Genomic DNA, 16301 nt, shown 5'->3' on the forward strand with positions numbered 1-16301 from the left:
TTGGCGCTCTGGTCTCCGTAGGACACTCCCTCAGCAACGCCTGGGAAACCCAAGTGAATCTGCAGCTCTGCCCGTGAGTGGGGCAGCCTTGACAAGTCACCCAGCCCTTCCACTCTGGGCTCAGCTGCCTCCTCGGGAAATTGGGAATGAAAACGCCTCCCTTGCAGATTCATTGTTGGGATTAGAGAAAAAATATATAAAGGGCCTGGCCCGTGGTGGGCATTCAACAAAGGGGAGCTGCTGTCATGAGGCCCTGTGACCTCTATGGGCCCTGCCCGGGCTTCGTGTCTGTAGTGTCTTCCTAGCTGGGTAGAAGAATTGCAAAGATAAAGATTTAGGCTTTAGTTGGGGTGTGTGTGTGTGTGCATGTGTGTGTGTGTGTATGTGTGTGGTTGTTTGGGGCACTTTCTAAACTGCATCCAAGTCCCTCTCAACTGTTGAGACGTGTGTTGACCCTTGAGGCACAAGTGTCAGCCTCAGTTGTCCACTGCTGTGTAGGTGTTCCTTCAGTCAGGTCACTGCAGAGCTTTGAGATGGCTCTTATCCCAAATCTCTCCCCTCCCCACTCAGCCCCATCATTTGCTCTGGGGCTGGTTCAGGACAGAAGCCCCAGTTGAGGATAGAGATTTGCTGTGTGACCTCTGGCAAGTCTCTGCACCTCTCTGGCCCCCATGGTGGTTCTCTGCAGAGGGCACCCATCAAAACCACCGAGATGGGAGTTCAGGGGCAGGAGGTGTAGGAAGGTGGGCTGGATCATCTGGAGGAGAAACATGTGTGTCTGGGGCAGGATAGCAAGACAGCCCCCTATGCATACCCCGCCCCACCATGAGCTATGGGGCCCGCTCAGGCCAGCCTCGTTCCTGCTACAGGCTGAAGCCAGAGCATCTGTGGGAGGTGGCTGCCCTCTGCCGGCTGTAAAGGCAAACCACATGGCAGGTAGCCTGGGCCTGCTAGCGATGGATCTTTGGGGCCTGGGACCCAGAGGTTGGATGGCTGCCCAGGGAAGGGCAAAGGGGGCGAGGGTGTGCGCCTTCCCAGCAAACCCGCTGCCCTGGCTCGGCCTTGCCACCCACCCTCTACACCCACTCCACTTCCTGCAGAGCCCTGCCACCCACACTCCTGATCCAGACACCTGTCTACACCTGCCCCAGCCTCAGACCTCTTTCCTTCCCCTCGGAGAGTGAAGCCCCTCCCCCGTGCTCCAGCCCATGCCCCCCATACACCCCTCCCTGCCTGTCTCCTAATCCTCCAGAAAGTCCTCTCTCTCCAACCCAAGCCTCTCCTCGATCCTGGGTCCCCAGCTACCTCTGTCCCTTCTCAACCTCACTGTCCCCTTCAATTCTCTCCCTTCTGCACCTTGGCCTTCAGAGCACTGGCCAAGGTCACCAGGGGCCGCCTCCTCGAGGCCACCCCCAGAGGCTCCCTCTGCAGATTTGGAAGCTATTGACCCTTCTCTCCTTTTCTCAAAAACCTTGTAAATTGTGAAATGTAACCCACATGGAGAAAATTGCATTGAACATAAAAATAAAACAGAACCAAATTATTACAAAGCAAATGCCGATGAAACCACCGCCCGGGTCAAGAAATAGAACATCGCGAGCTCCCAGAAGCCCCTCACGCCCCTCCTCTCCTAGGCGTGACCACTGTGCTGGTGTACTGTCTTGCTTTGCTTCTTTATACAGATCTTCCTCCACTTACAATGGGGTTACGGCCCGATAAACTCAACCTAAGTTGAACATACTGTAAGTCGAATATGCATTTAGTACACCTAACCTGCCGAACATCATAGCTTAGTCTAGCCTACCTTAAACATGCTCAGAACACTCACATTAGCCCACAGTTGGACAAAATCATCTAACACAAAGCCTATTTTATAATAAAGTGTTGACTCTCTCATGTAATTTATTGCCTACTGGACTGAAAGTGACAAACAGAATGGTTGTGTGGGGACAGCATGGTTCTAAGTGTATCGGTTGTTCACTCTCGTGATGGCGTGGCTGACTGGGAGCTGTGGCTGCTGCCGCTGCCCAGCATCATGAGAGAGTATCATACCGAATATTGGTGGTCAGGGAAAAGATCAAAATTCAAAGTACAGTTTCTACTGAATGCGTATTGCTCTCACACCATTTTAAAGTCTAAAGATTGTAAGTCAAACCATCATAAGTTGAAGACCGTCTGTACTGTCATCACCTCTGTGTCCCTCCCTCATCACTATGGCCTAATAGTCCCTGTTTTGAATGTTCTCTGAAGGGCGTCATGCCACGTGTATGGTTTGTGTATGGTTCTTTTGCTCAACTTTATGTGTAAGATTTGTCTGCGTGGTTGCTTGGTGCTGTGGTTCCTCTTTTTCATTGCTGTGTAGTATTTCCTCTGTGTGGGTCCCCACCTGTCCCTTATCTCTGTCCAAGAATTCCTCACTGTCTTGCCGGGTCTTTAATGCTTTTAAGGAGGTGGTTTTTACTTTGTATCCAAGTGTTTAGGTTATCTGCGGGGGTTTGGGGGGGGTTCTGTATTACTCAATGTGCCATTACCCAAAGCAGATGATCCTTGCCCCTCCTTTCTGAAGCTCTATGGCCTTGGCTTTGCCAGCCACCTTCCTCCTCTTTTACTCCCACCTCTCTGGCTATCCCCCTGAACTTGAGGGCTCCTCTCCCATCACCGAGCCCTTGCTTTGGCCTTGAACGCCCTGACTCTACATTTCCCCTGACTCTGGAAAATCTCCTCCCTTCCAAAGCTTCCATCACACCTCTGCGGGCTGCCCCTTCACCCCTCTATCTCCAGCTGAGGTTCTCTCCAAGCTTGACCACCTGGAGGCCGCACAGGCTCCTCACACCCAACATGCTCCTCCCTCCCCAAGCCAGCTCCTTCTCCCCGACTCCATGTGTGCACCTCCTCCCCCTAGACCCCAGATTCCGGCTCCTCCTTGCTCTCCTCCCTCCTGCAGCTCCTGCCCTCATCTCCATGCCCACTGCGTCCACCTGGCACAGGTCCCATCCAGTGTCACCTGGCTCAGTGCTCTTGGCCTCCATTCCCCACTTTTGTCCGCTGTGCTGGGCAGCCAGAGGGGTTTTGTCACATGTACCCCCGCCCTCCGCTTAGTCCTTTCAGTGGCCTGCAAGACAGAGTCCAAGATCCTGAGGCTGGCCTACGAGGCCCTCTTCCATCTGCCCTGCCACCTCTCCAGCTGTACCCCCACCCTTCCCTCCCTACACCCTGCTCTCTAGAAACTCGCCAGCTTTGGTCCTCATCACACACTCTCTCACCTTCCTGCCTTTGCCACAGTGTCTACTCTGCCTGGAGAGCCCTCTCCCCACCCTAGGTAATACCAGCTCACCGTCAAGAGTCAGCTCAGATTACCACCTCCTCCAGGAAGCCTTCCCAGACCCACAGGCTGGGTTAAGAGCCTCCTCTGAGCTCCCCTCTGACACGGGCACTTCCTGCCATCTCCTCCATGTAGACAGGAGACCACTGCAGGCAGGGACTTTCTGAGCTTCTCTATGCCCATTGTGGCACAGACCTGGCACACAGTGGTGCTCAGCAAGTGTTGGTTGACTGGCTATTTACTGAGCTACTTCCGGCCTGTGCTTTATAACTATTCTCTGTGACCTTGGGCACACTGCTGCTCCTCCTGGCCTCAGTTTCCCCATCTGTTCAGTAAGGGTATAGGGGCCCTTCTGGTCCACATAGTTGGTAGTGACCACAGGTATATTTGCACACCCCCACTTGGATGAGGTGCCTCAGATCCCACCATAAGTACTTATTGAGGGAGAGCAGAAGGTAGGCATTGCCCTTTTCAGGGTTTTGTGAAAGATAACCACCCCCTTTCCTCCTTAATCAATGATAAGGAGGGCAAGAGGATGCTGGGCCTGTTTCTGTCAAACGGGAGTGGTCAGATAATCATACTTTCTGTACCTGTTACCCAGGGCTGTTGTTAAAATAATTAAAAAAAAAAAAAAAAACCCTTAAAAGGTGGTGCAGGGACAGGAGTTAGTGTCTCCAGGCACCCTACGTGCCCCAGGGCCAAGGCTGGCCCTCCTCACGCCCCTCACTCCGTGGTCACCCCTTGAGGTGGGGCTATTTTCCCATCCCACAGATGAGGACACAGGCTCAGAGCACAGCTGCCACCCTTCCAGAGCCAGAGAGGAGGTGCTGGTGCAGCAAAGGGCGCCAGCGATCAGTGGTGATCCGAACCTAGGGCCACCTGACGCTTCTCACCTCAGCAGACTGAGAGCTGGGGTCCTGGCGGGGGGTGTCCACGGGTGAGAGGGGCACAGTGGGCACTCAGGGCCAGGCGCAGGTGGAGTCAGTGTCCCCAGAGGATGTGCTAGCCCAGAGAGGAGGGGAAGGGGCTGACATCCTGCCCGCCCACCCCCATAACAGGCCGGGAAGTGGGGGAGGGGAGCAGGCGTGAGGAATCTGGAGCGTGGTGTCCTGCGTGCTCTCAAGGCTGGCCTGTGACGCAGAGTGTGGCCCTGAGTGGGGAGCTCAGCACAGGCTGTGCGGAGAGGTCAGGGATGCAGCCTCCCTGCCCAGCTGTGCTGCCCAAGGGCACCGCTCAGCTGGGAGGTGGGTGACACTGAGGAGGGTGGTCAGGCCCGCCAGGCTGCCGCCTCTCTGGGTCCCATGGATACAGGGTGCTGGCCAGAGTAGAGGCTGCGGGGGGTAAGCCAGGGCCAGGGTCCCTCTCCATCCCCGGGGAGACCTCACCCTCAGAGAGCAGCCAGGCTGGGGGTGGTGGAGGGGCCTGTGGAAGGGCTATAGGGCTAATGTTAAGGGATGGAGTCCCGAAGAAGCCATCTCCCTCCCTCCGGCAGGGACCATCTGGCCAGGCAAGGACACCCCAAGTCACCTGGAACCGCGCTCTCCCTCCATCTCTTTTTCCCTTGGTCTGGGCCTCAGCTCTCTTTGTCTGCCGAGGGAGGATGCTAAGAACAGAGCTTTGCTCCCCCCAGGTCTGCTGAGATGAAGAACAACGGGATGTTAGAAAGGGTGAGCCCTTGAATGAGAAGAAGGGGTGATCAGATCCAAGGGGCAGGCCAAGGGGCTGGCGGCCCCTTCCCTGGGGCTCCCTCCAGGCGTATACATGTGCACACTCATGCACACACACACTGTCAGTCCTCATGCAATTAAAAATTCTGAGTGGACTATGAAAGGACAAAGTTTAGGTAGTGGGAGGGTGGGGGTTCTCTGCAGATAGCTCAGCGTGAGTGGAGGTGTGAGGGGGGAGTAGGCGTATGTGCTGGAAGGGAAGGGCTGTGTCCATGCGAAGGAGGGGGTGGCTAGTAAGAGGCCTTAAAGGCAGGCCTCAGACCTTGCATCTGAGTTGATGCAGAGCGGAGAGGAAGCTGGTCCAAACCACAGGAGCTCACTCTGACCCCCGGCTGTGAAGAGCTCAGCCTTCCGCCCGCACACACATAGACTCCAGCATCCAGCGGGTTCTTCCCTGGAAGAAGGAGAAGCTGGTGAGCCAGCAATGGGCTCAGACCTGCGCCTTCACATCTGCTGCTTGATCCCTGCACTGGGCCGGGTGCGGGTGGGGACAGTGAGACGAGGCTGCATGCCACCTCACCTGACACAGGGACGCCTGGACACGTCTGGCTGCCTAAGGAGCAGACAGGGGAACCCCTTCTTCTACCTCCACCCGAAGGCAGCCTTGGCCTCAGACACAAAGGGCAGAATGGGGCCTTGGGACATCGGATGGACATTGGTGCCTACACTGGCCACCTCCCACTGCAGTGCCCCTCAATTTCTGTAGACAGATTCACCGCAAAGGCAAGCTGGTACCTCCCTCTTCTTCCCTCTAGGTGAACCCCCAGGCTTCCTCAATTAACTAAGTGCAAAAAGCACGGGTTTTAGAGCAGAGTCTGAGTTCGAATGCTAGCTCCCTGTTTGCAGGCAGGCTGACCTCAGGCACGTCACTGAACAAATCTGAGTCTCTTAGGATGTTCTGAGGCGTCATAGGCCATTGATGAGGATCAGTGTGTGTGCCTGCTCGTCCTCAGAGGGCCTTGCAGGGGGGGTGGAGCAGAATCCACCCAGCCCTCCAGGACAGGATTGGAGAAGGCCTCCAAGGATGAAGAGGCTGCGATGAGGGCCCAGGAGCAGGACCCGCCTCCAAAACTCAGGGCCAGGAAGAACCCATTATTGCTGAGAGCTGGGAGGGTCCCCACAGAATGGCAGTGTGGAGGCTTCATGTGCTTAACCAGACTTGAGCCAGGATTTCATTTATTCTTTTAATTCTTTCCATGTTTTTAACTTGTTTACGTGAAGTACAGCAGCCATTCAGAAAAATGCACAAAACGTAAATGTATTCACTGCGATGGGTTATCACAGCAGGAACACACACAGATAACCCCCACAGGTCCCACAGGTCCCACAGGTCAAGAGGTGTGATGTTGCCAGCACCCCAGAAGCTTCCTCATGTCTCCCATCGCTCCCCCACCTCATAAATGGATCTAATACCCTCGCTTCTAACTCTATTGCTTAAGTTCACCTGTTTTTGAAGCAAATCTATATGGCATCGTAGAGCAGGTATTTTGTGTCCGACTTCTTTTGCTCACACTTGAGTGACTCCTCCATGTGGTTTCACGTAGCTGTCATTCATTCATTTTCACCGCTGTCTGGTATTCCATTGTATAAATGAATCTCATCATTCTACTCTAGTGGGCACTTGTGTTATTTCCAGTTGGAGATTATTGCAAATAACGCTGCTAGGAATGTTCTTGCACCTGCTTCTTGGTGATTCCCACGTGCGTTTTATTGGGTGTATACTCAAGAGTATAATTGCTAGGTCACAGGCTCTGCATATGTTCCACTTTAATAGCATCCAGCATCCGAGCAGCTCTCCAGCGTGACAGTGACACTTGACGTCCCCCGGCGGTGAATAAGCGCTCCACTGTTCCACACCCTCACCAACATCTGATATGGTCAGGACTGTTTTGTTTTGTTTTTGTCATTCTAGTGGATGCATAGCAGTATCTCGTTGTGGTTTTATTTTTTTATTTTATTTTATTTTTTTTTTGTGAGGAAGATCAGCCCTGAGCTAACAACCATGCCAAGCCTCCTCTTTTTGCTGAGGAAGACTGGCCTTGAGCTAACATCCGTGCCCATCTTCCTCCACTTTATGTGGGACGCCGCCACAGCATGGCCTGACAAGTGGTGCGTCGGTGCGTGCCCGAGATCCGAACCTGGGCCGCCAGCAGCGGAGCACGCACTTAACTGCTATGCCATGGGGCTAGCCCCTCACTGTGGTTTTAAATGTCTAATGAGAGTGGGCATCAATTCAGATACTTATTGAATTATTTTGTCAAGTGCCCAGTTCAGATCTCTTGTCATTATTCTGTTGGGTGGTCTTCCTTTTTCTTGTTGATTTGTAGGAGTTTTTATATCTGCACATGAGTCCACTGTCTGTTGTGTGTATTACAAATATCTGCTCCCACTCATCTTGCCCATTCAACTCCTTAAGGATATCTTTTCATGGACAGAAGTTCTTCATTTAAATGTACCCAACTTATCACTTCTTTCCATTCTGGTTTGTGGTTTTTTCTGTCCTGTTTTTAAAAACCTTTCCCTACAGCAAGTTCATGAAGATATTCTTATCCTTGTCTTCTAGAAGCTTTATTGTTTTACCTTTTACATTTAGACCTACAATCCATGTGGAATTTATTTTCAGTTATGATATGTGATAGAAGTCTTTCCCTTTTTTCCATATAGATATCAAATTGACACAGCACAATTTATTAAATTACAATCCTTTCCCTGCTGCCCTGTAATACTGTCTTTGTCATAAATTGTGTCCATATGTGTGTGGGTCTGTTTCAGGGCTCTCTATTCTGTTTCTTTGACTTATTTATCAATCTTTGCACCAATATTACCCTCTCTCTCTCTCTCTTTTTTTTTTTTTTTTTTGCTGAGGAAGATTCACCTTGAGCTAACATCCGTGGCCAATCTTCCTCTTTTTGCTTAAGGAAGATTCGCCCTGAGCTAACGTCTGTGCCAATCTTCCTCTATTTTGTATGTGGGACGCCGCCACAGCATGGCCACTGACAAGTGATGTAGGTCCACACCCGGGAACTGAACCTGGGCCGCTGAAGTGGAGTGCGCCAAACTTAACCACTAGGCCATGGGGCCGGCCCCCTACCCTGTCTTAATTACTGTCACTTTATCATAAGTCTTGACGGCTGATAGAGCAAGTCTTCCCACCTGTTTCTCTTCAAAAATACTTTGGCTATACTTGTCCTTTTTATTTCTCACACACTGTAGAATCAGCTTGTCTATTTCTACACGTACACACAGTGTTGTGATTTTGATGGAGAGTGCCTTGAGTCTATAAATCAATTTAGAGAAGAACTAACTCATTAAATATTGTATCTATCTTTCAATCCATGAGCATGGTATGGCCCTCAATGTATTTAGGTTTAAATTATTTTTAATTAGATGATTAATATAGGGATACATTCTTATTAAAAATGCAAAAATTAGAGATGAAACAAGTATTCCTTTCCCTTCCCAAACTCAGCAGCAGCCACTGTTACTATATACCTATATGCATGCACACACACACCAGTTATGGATGGGATCATATTAATTTGCCACATGCTTTTTCTATTTAACAATAGAGTGTGGACATCTCTCTGTGTCAGAACAATTGATCTGGGTCATTCTTTGTAAGTGCTGCCTGTGGTCCAGCGACTGAGTGTGCCCTAGTATAAGACTACAAACAGCTGCAGTGAGCATCCTTGAAGATGTTTTCTTGGATATGTGTTCCTCTAAAAGATAACCCTAAAGCAAAGAAACTCATTCAGATAATGCTGTAGTTGTTCAGAGCAGACATGATAAGAGCCTGAACTAGGCTGGGGAAGGAAAGGAGGGATGAATTTCCCTTTCCAAAATATCATGTGCTTCCTCTTGACAGTCTACTGGGCCTCCCAAACCCCTGTCAGTCATGGGGCTGCCATAAATCTAAGATTTAGCACACAGCAGAGGAGGGGCCAGGGAGCCCAGGGTGAGGGCAGCAAGGAGGAAGAGGAGGGGGTCTGACTCGCTGATTAAAGCAGCCACTAGAACATCAATGGGGTGGGATGAAAGCTGCTGCTTCCAGGTCAAACCTGCCCTGGGCAGGGGCCTGTGCCAGGCCCTGCATACACATGACTCTGAGCCTCGCAGCGAGGCACCTAAGGCTCGGAAAGGTGAAGGGGCCTTTCCTAGCTCACTCAACAAGTCAGTAGCCAAGCTGGGCTTCTGACCATGGCCTGACCACAAAGCCTGTGTGTGTACAGTCTCTGGGCTGAGTCTCCTACTTAATGGTGCCATCTGAGGTCACCAGATGGGCAGATCTGGAGGAGCCAAGACCTGGAACTCCCCTGGGGCAGGTGCTGGGGAGATGGACCCAGCACTGGCACCAGTTAGAGGGAGTCCAGCCAGAAGGCTAGACAGTGGCAGGTGACAAGTGGTGTCTGATGAGCCCCTGCTGTCTGGGAACCCTTCCCCAAGAAGCCAGTGGCCCGCCATGCAGCAGGTTGGAGGCAGTGGCTGGGAGCCAGGCCACATCTCCAGTCAGTGTGGGGCCCAGCTGGGAACTGGGGGCAGAGCTCTGCTTCCTGAGGACTTGGGAGCCTCGCTGGGCCCATGAGCTCCCAACCCCATGTGCAAGGCCTCCACAGCCATAGGAAGGCCACAAGCCACCTGGCTCAGCAAACTCCCGCTGGCCTCACACCCCTCCTCACTCTCCTCCCCTCAATCTAGCTCCCACCTCCTCCTCCCCTGTGGGCCTTCCTGGCTGTACATCTTGGATCCCTCTTCCATATTTTGCGCTGTTTAGATTTAAGAAACTCCCTTCACAAAACTATCTATAAATAGCAGTAGAGAATTTCTGATTATAACACAAATGCGTGTAAATATAGCCTATTAACTCTCCTATGCATACATATGGGCAAAGAGGAATTTTCTTTTCCCAAATTGAGACCACACTAATAATTCTTTTTTGTAACCTGCCATTATCACTTGTCAACATTTTGTGAAGTTTCCACGTGGTGGGGCATCATGGCAGGATTGCACAGCGATTCAGACTCAAGTGCCAGCAGGCCTGGGTCTGGTCCTGGCTCTGCCACTCGTCAGCTTGGTGACTGAGCATATTACTCACCTCTCTGGGCCTTGGTTTCCGCGTTGGTAGAATGAGGATGACTTTAGCACCTACCCTCCTAGGCTTGTTGTGAAGACTAAATGAGGGAGGCCCCCAGAAGAAGGCCTGACCTAGAACATCCAGATATTATGATCACTGTTATTCCCAACCTCATGACAGAGTCTGGCCTAGATCTTGTAGCTGGATCCCAGCCCCGCTGATCCGGGTCTCCCGGGCCGACCCTGGATCCCTTCCTGACCCCTGGGCTGGCTGGGGAGCTGGCGCCTGGGGTCAGCTCCCAAGTGGCATTCAGTGGGATTTCTGAGAGGTTCCCTGGGTTCTCAGTGACATGAGGAAGGAGAAGGATTAGAAAAGGGCAAAAGGAGAAAGGAGAAACAGAGACGTGGCTCTGATCCAGCCCGGCCCTGGAAACCTGGCCCTGATCTTTCAAGTCTCTCTCACTCGTGGGCTTCCCACCTGGTGTCTGAGCCCTGGGTCCCCCCTGGTGGCATCACGAGAAGATACATGGCCCCTGGAGAGAACATTGGTGATGCTGCTCTCACGTGGCCAGGGGGGTGAAGACCAAGGCATAACCACTGCCCCAAGGAGTTGCTAAGACTTGGGGGCACAGCTTGGGGTTCACACTGTTTGTTGGCCTTGGGGGTGACCCATGACTTTGAAGTGGGGGTACAGATGTGGGCTGGGGGCTCAGCTCTGAGTCGGGGGTCCACAGGAGATGAACAACTACCGGCGGGCCATGCAGAAGATGGCAGAGGACATCCTGTCGCTGCGGAAACAGGCCAGCATCCTGGAGGCAGAGAACCGCGTGCTGAGGAGCCACCTGACCCAGGAGGAGGTGGAAGAGGAGCAGGACAACCCTGACAAGCCCCAGAACCTGGGTGAGGGGGTACAGGCCACCAAGGGCATCCTGGCCCCCGCCTGAGCCCAAGCTCTGGATTGCAGGACGGGGTGGCCGGGAGTCTTTCCCAGGTGTGCCTGCTGCTGGACATGGGCTGGTAGGAGCTGGCTGGGTCCTCTCTGGGATGGGACATAGAGAATGTAGTCCTGTGTCAAGCCCCAGGGTTTTGAGACACCTGCCCCCAACCCCCAACTGTGCTGATTTGAGAGGCTCCTCCCTGAGCCAGCTCGCCCTCCCCCCACCAGCGTCCATGAAGCAGAAACTGCTGCTGAGTGAGCTGGATGTGACGAAACTCAGGGACAAGGTGCAGCATTTGCAGAATGAGCTGATTCGAGTGAGCCGGGGCTTGGGGGGCAGAGGGTGTGGGAGCCTAGGGGAAGGGAGCTAGAATGGGTGCGTCTAGAGAAGAGTCTGAGAGCAGAAGGGAGAGGGGCATAGAGAGACAAGGGGCCAGCGCAGCAGAGGACTCAGCAGAGGGGCTTGGGGTGGACCCTCGGGCCAAAGGTAATGCCCAGGTACCCCTTCCTCCTCCCTCCCCCACCATCAGAAGAATGACCGAGAGAAGGAGCTGCTCCTCCTGTACCAGGCTCAGCCGCCACAGGCTGCGCTGCTGCAGCGGTACCAGGATAAGCTGCAGAAGATGAAGATGCTGGAGGAGACTGTGCGGCACCAGGAGAAGGCAGGTGCAGGGGCCCTGGCCACCAGGGCCCAGCCACGAGTGGGAAGGTGCGAGGCTCCCGGGCCAGCCTAGCCTCTGTGCTCTCCTTCCAGGTGATCGAGAAGATGGAGCAGGTGCTGGAGGACAAGCTGTGGGATAGGAACGAGCTCCCGCTGAACAGGCTGCAGGGAAAGCCCAGTGTGGGTGAGTCTGCTCCCCGCCTTTTGTCCTAGCCCAGAGGCCCTGCCTTCCCAGAGCCTCCCAGTTTCGGGAGCACCTTCAAATTGGGGAAGAGGGGTGCTATTCCTCTACTCGTTCAGGCACTGAGGGCTCCCAGAGGTCCGTGATACTTTGGTTAAATCAATGATTTGTTTTCTCCACTGATGTTAACCAAAGGTGCCTAGAACTGCCAATCAGAGGTGGCTCTGATGAACAGGAGGGAACCAGGACTCACCATATCGGGCCAGCCGAAGCAGAGGATCTCTCTGAGCCCATCTGTGCAGCCTCACCAGGGGCCCTGTGCGCTCAGCCCCGCGCTCAGCCATCACTTTGTGGGAGTGTTGGTGGCGGGCGTTTCTGGAATGGAAGCCTTTAGGAAAACAGTGAAAGCTGAGCCTGCCTTTCAGGAACCCTGAGGTCATCCAGGAATGGGCTGAGAGATAAGAAGGCAACCTAGGGAGGGGAAACAACCAGGGCGAAGGCCCAGAGAGTGACAGTGCCAAGAGCAGATGAGGGAGGAAAGGTAGAGAAGTGAAGAGCTGAAATAGACCCCAGACAAATGGCGAGGGAGTGGTTAGGGAGAACATGGATTCTAAGAGCCCAGAATGACGGCCTGAGGAGTGTAGACCTGATCCCACTGGCAGTAGGGAGCCGTTGAAGGCTTGGGAGCAGAGGAGGGGCAGAATGGGACAAAATGCTGGGGCAGATTGGGCCAGGGACACGGAGGCAGGAAAGCTCATCTCACGAACGTCTGTGGCCGCCTTCACAGCCTTCCCCAAGCTCTCAGCCCCTGGCCTTCCCCCGGGGCCTACTGGAGAGAACCTACCTGCTGACATTTACTCAGCACTCCTGGCGGAAAACTCAAGGCTGCGGGCAGAGCTGGATAAGAGCCGCCACCAGTCGGCCCCCATCATTCTGCAGCAGCAGGCCCTGCCGGTAAGAGCCGCCGGCACGGGCGCAGCTTGGGCTTGTGTGCACAGGTCACCTGGTGCCCAGCAGTCACTCACAGCACGATCCGAGTTGAAGACCAAGACCAGGAGCTGGCCTTCCCAGGGTCTGCAGTGTGCCTGGAGTCTCCTGGAGCGCCAGCTCTCAGGCCTTGCTCTTTTCTCCTGGGGACTCACATGGGTCTGAAAGCTTTACCTTCATCTAGCATCCTGGGAGAAAGCAAGCCCCTAACTGGCCTTTGACCCTTGAACTCTGACCCTTTTTGCTACCTGGCTGGCCTGCACTTGGACTTCACACAGGCCTCTCAGAACTCCCTTCTGGAGCATTTCCTGGAATTGGTACAGCCTTGGAGAGCCCTTTTCCCCCATCCCAGGTGGACCCCGGGGAGTTGGGAGCAGGAGGAGACCTGGCAGAGAGGCTGTGGGAGACAGATGGCCCAGGCCACTCCAAGTGCACAGAGACCCTACCTGTGCAGGTGGGTGCCCCAGGCCCCAGGAATGCCCTGGCCCTGCCCCACTTCCGAGGCTGCTACAGGCACCCCTGCTTTGTGCAAACCCAAAGACAGGACATGTGGAATTACAGAAGAGAGGTGGGCGGGGGCACAGGACTTCTTCTCTTCATCCCAGGACTCTCAGGAGGTGAGTTCTGTTTGAAAGCACACCTGATGCATGGACATCCAGGTAAAGTGTGGGGGCCGGGGAAACCCTTGCTTCACAAACAGATTCTTCACTTGACAAGGAGACTCCCAGTCAAGATTCCTTTCTGTACACTAACGGGTGTTCCCTAGTGCATTTTACATTTAAAAACTGATGTGCATAAATTTCAGATACCCCAAATCTGTGGGGAGAACAGCTATGAAGAGAGCCATGCCAGGTGTGAACTTGGGAAGAGGGTTCTGCCCTGGGTCTGAGGCTCTGCATCGGGGAGCCAAGTCTGGACCTCAGACCTGGCTCCTTTCTCCTTCAGCATCGCATGGCCTCCTGAGCTCACATGGCTGCAGCCCCCAGCTGGACCCATGTGTGAGTTTCTGCTGTGCCCACAGGATCTCCTTGCCAACTCTTCAGACAAGTTTAACCTCCTGGCCAAGCTGGAACGAGCTCAGAGCCGGATCCTGTCCCTGGAGAGCCAGGTAGGTGAGGTGCAGGGGTTGTAAGGCTTACCACTCAGCCCTTGACCAGGGTCAGGGCTCAGTATGTGACCAAGAACAGGGCTCAGAGTGTAACTGGGGTCAGGGATCAGTGCGTGAGCAGGGTCAAGGCTCAGTATGTGACCAGGGTTGAGACTCTGTGTGTGTCCAGGGTCGGGGTTCAGCATGTGACCAAGGACAGGGCTCAGAGCGTAACCGGGGTCAGGGTTCGGTGTGTGACTGGGGTCAGGGCTCAGTGTGTGAGCAGGGCAGGGCTCAGTGTGTGAACAGGGTCAGGGCTCAGTGTGTGAGCAGGGTCAGGGCTCAGTGTGTGACTGGGGTCAGAGCTCAGTGTGTGACCTGGGTCAGGACTGAGTGTCTAACTGTGGTCAGGGCACAGTCTATGACCAGAGTCAAGGATCAGTGTGGACTCAGGGTCAGGGCTCAGTATGCTGTTGGAATTCAGAGAAGGTCCATCTGTGTCCTAGTCAGACTGTCACTTGTCTCTTCTCCACCCACCTCTGCTGCCCCTGAGGTCTCTTGGGAGGGTGGCAAGCCCACATTGCCCAGGGTTTTGCTTTCTGCCCCGAGAGCAGGCTCAGGCTCTGGTTGTCCTGGCTCCCAGGGATGGGCCCTGCTGCCCAGCAGTTCTCCATCTGTCCCTCTCCATGTCCGCAGTTAGAGGACTCAGCTCGACGCTGGGGGCGAGAGAAGCAGGACTTGGCCACACGACTGCAGGAGCAAGAATACGGCTTGGGGCACCCCTCAAACCCCATCATCACAGACCTGCCCGTGAGTGATCCCTCTGGAGGGCTGACAACCACCCCACCCCCGAGTCACTGGGCGTTGAGAAGAACTCTCCAGGGGGCCAGCTCCCTGGCTGGAAGTCAGGAGACCTGGGCTCAGCTTCTGCTCTGTTACCAGCAGAAGCCCTTGTTCCGTCTCAATTCCCCACCCGTCTGAGGGGAATAGAAAACCCTACCAAGACCACCCCTTCCCCAGCAGGTAGTGCTGAGAATCAAGGAGGAGATGGCTGTGGATGAAGTGGCGCCCACACAAGCATTTCTGGAATGCTCTGGCACTGGCTGTACTTTAGGACTGGATTTGCTCATGGGCAGAGTAGCTGTGGCCCCCACCCAACTCCTTAGTACCTAAGATTCTCCCACGAGCGCGCTCTTCGGGGCAGCTGCGATGCCGCAGACCTGCCAGGGATGGGAGCACGTTGCCAGAGAGAAACATTGCCAGTTTCCCAGGAACAAATAGGCCTGCTCACGACTGCCCCTCAGCTCAGCCCCAGGCCGCCCAGCCCCCAAAGCAAAAACCCTGATTGCTCCTGCCCTTGAGCCATCCACACTCTGCTCATCTCCAGGCTCCTGGAAAGGCCTGGGCAGGATGGGGATAAGGACAGGGGACACAGGGCTGCGTTTGCAAACTCACCTGCTGAGCCCTGGGGACTCTTAGAGACGTTGGGTATGACCTGCTGTGGTTAAATGGGTTTGGAAATCTTCGAGAAGTCGTGGTCCCCTGGGTTTTGGATCCTCTGAGGCGTGGCTTGCCAGGCAAGATGCACTTCAATGGGTCAGCCCCCTGGGGCAGGGGCGTACTCACCTCACCTTGCTTTGCACACCACAGAACCCCTCGACCTACTCCAAGGACCACAGGCGACCCTCAAAGCTGGACTCCTTGATGCCCAGCTCGGAGACCAAGCTCGACACGCCCTCGAACTCCCAGAAGACCTGAGTCCCAGCAGACCTGAGTGCTGGACAGGCCCCCCTCCGTATGCTGGGAGTCTCATCCCGACCCCCTAAATTGACTTTATTAAATGCAGTAGGTCCATGAGCATTCACGTCTTTCCTGGAGCAGGGCAGCCTGGGGGGCCCAGCTTCCTCCTTAAAGACCCCACTCTGGGCCTGGGCCCTCTGCTGCAGCCCTGTAGCATCCTGCCAGTCCCAGGAGCTACCATCTTTGGAGAGCCAAAGGCCATAATGGACCCAGGAAGGTGGGGAGAAGAGGCCTCCCAAAGCAGAAGCCAGGGAGACAAGCTCCTTCCTGGCCTCTGGAAAAAATGGGACCACCAGAGGCCAACTCTGTTGGAGATGTGAGGGAGGCTTGGACTTTCCACCTGCCCCCAAAATCTATCATATCTGAAATCTCTTCTTTCACATTTGGTTTATCTGTTTCTTGAGAAGGGAAAGACTTGAAGCCTGCCTGTGGCAATCAGTTGCATATTAGTGTGAAATACCCCCTTAACCAGGGCTAGACTGAGCTGGCAACGCTGTGTCCAAATGTACCAAGGGACAAGAAAGCAGAT

At 54.1% G+C, this 16301-nt stretch overlaps 1 protein-coding gene across 1 annotated transcript in view; it reads left to right on the forward strand.

Moving 5' to 3' along the window:
* Window positions 1–15829, forward strand: part of CCDC33 (coiled-coil domain containing 33) — a 106517-nt gene extending 90688 nt beyond the window's left edge. The window contains exons 13-20 of the mRNA XM_087428692.1: window positions 10854–11019; window positions 11285–11373; window positions 11587–11718; window positions 11811–11901; window positions 12686–12852; window positions 13907–13993; window positions 14669–14782; window positions 15623–15829. Coding sequence (XP_087284818.1) covers window positions 10854–11019; window positions 11285–11373; window positions 11587–11718; window positions 11811–11901; window positions 12686–12852; window positions 13907–13993; window positions 14669–14782; window positions 15623–15730 — 954 coding nt within the window. The 3' untranslated portion in view covers window positions 15731–15829. The remainder of the gene's footprint in view (window positions 1–10853; window positions 11020–11284; window positions 11374–11586; window positions 11719–11810; window positions 11902–12685; window positions 12853–13906; window positions 13994–14668; window positions 14783–15622) is intronic.
* Window positions 15830–16301: the final 472 nt, after the last annotated feature.

The sequence above is a fragment of the Ceratotherium simum genome, chromosome 3 (assembly GCF_057802395.1).
Source record: "Ceratotherium simum simum isolate JZ-2026a chromosome 3, ASM5780239v1, whole genome shotgun sequence".
Classification (NCBI taxonomy): domain Eukaryota; kingdom Metazoa; phylum Chordata; class Mammalia; order Perissodactyla; family Rhinocerotidae; genus Ceratotherium; species Ceratotherium simum.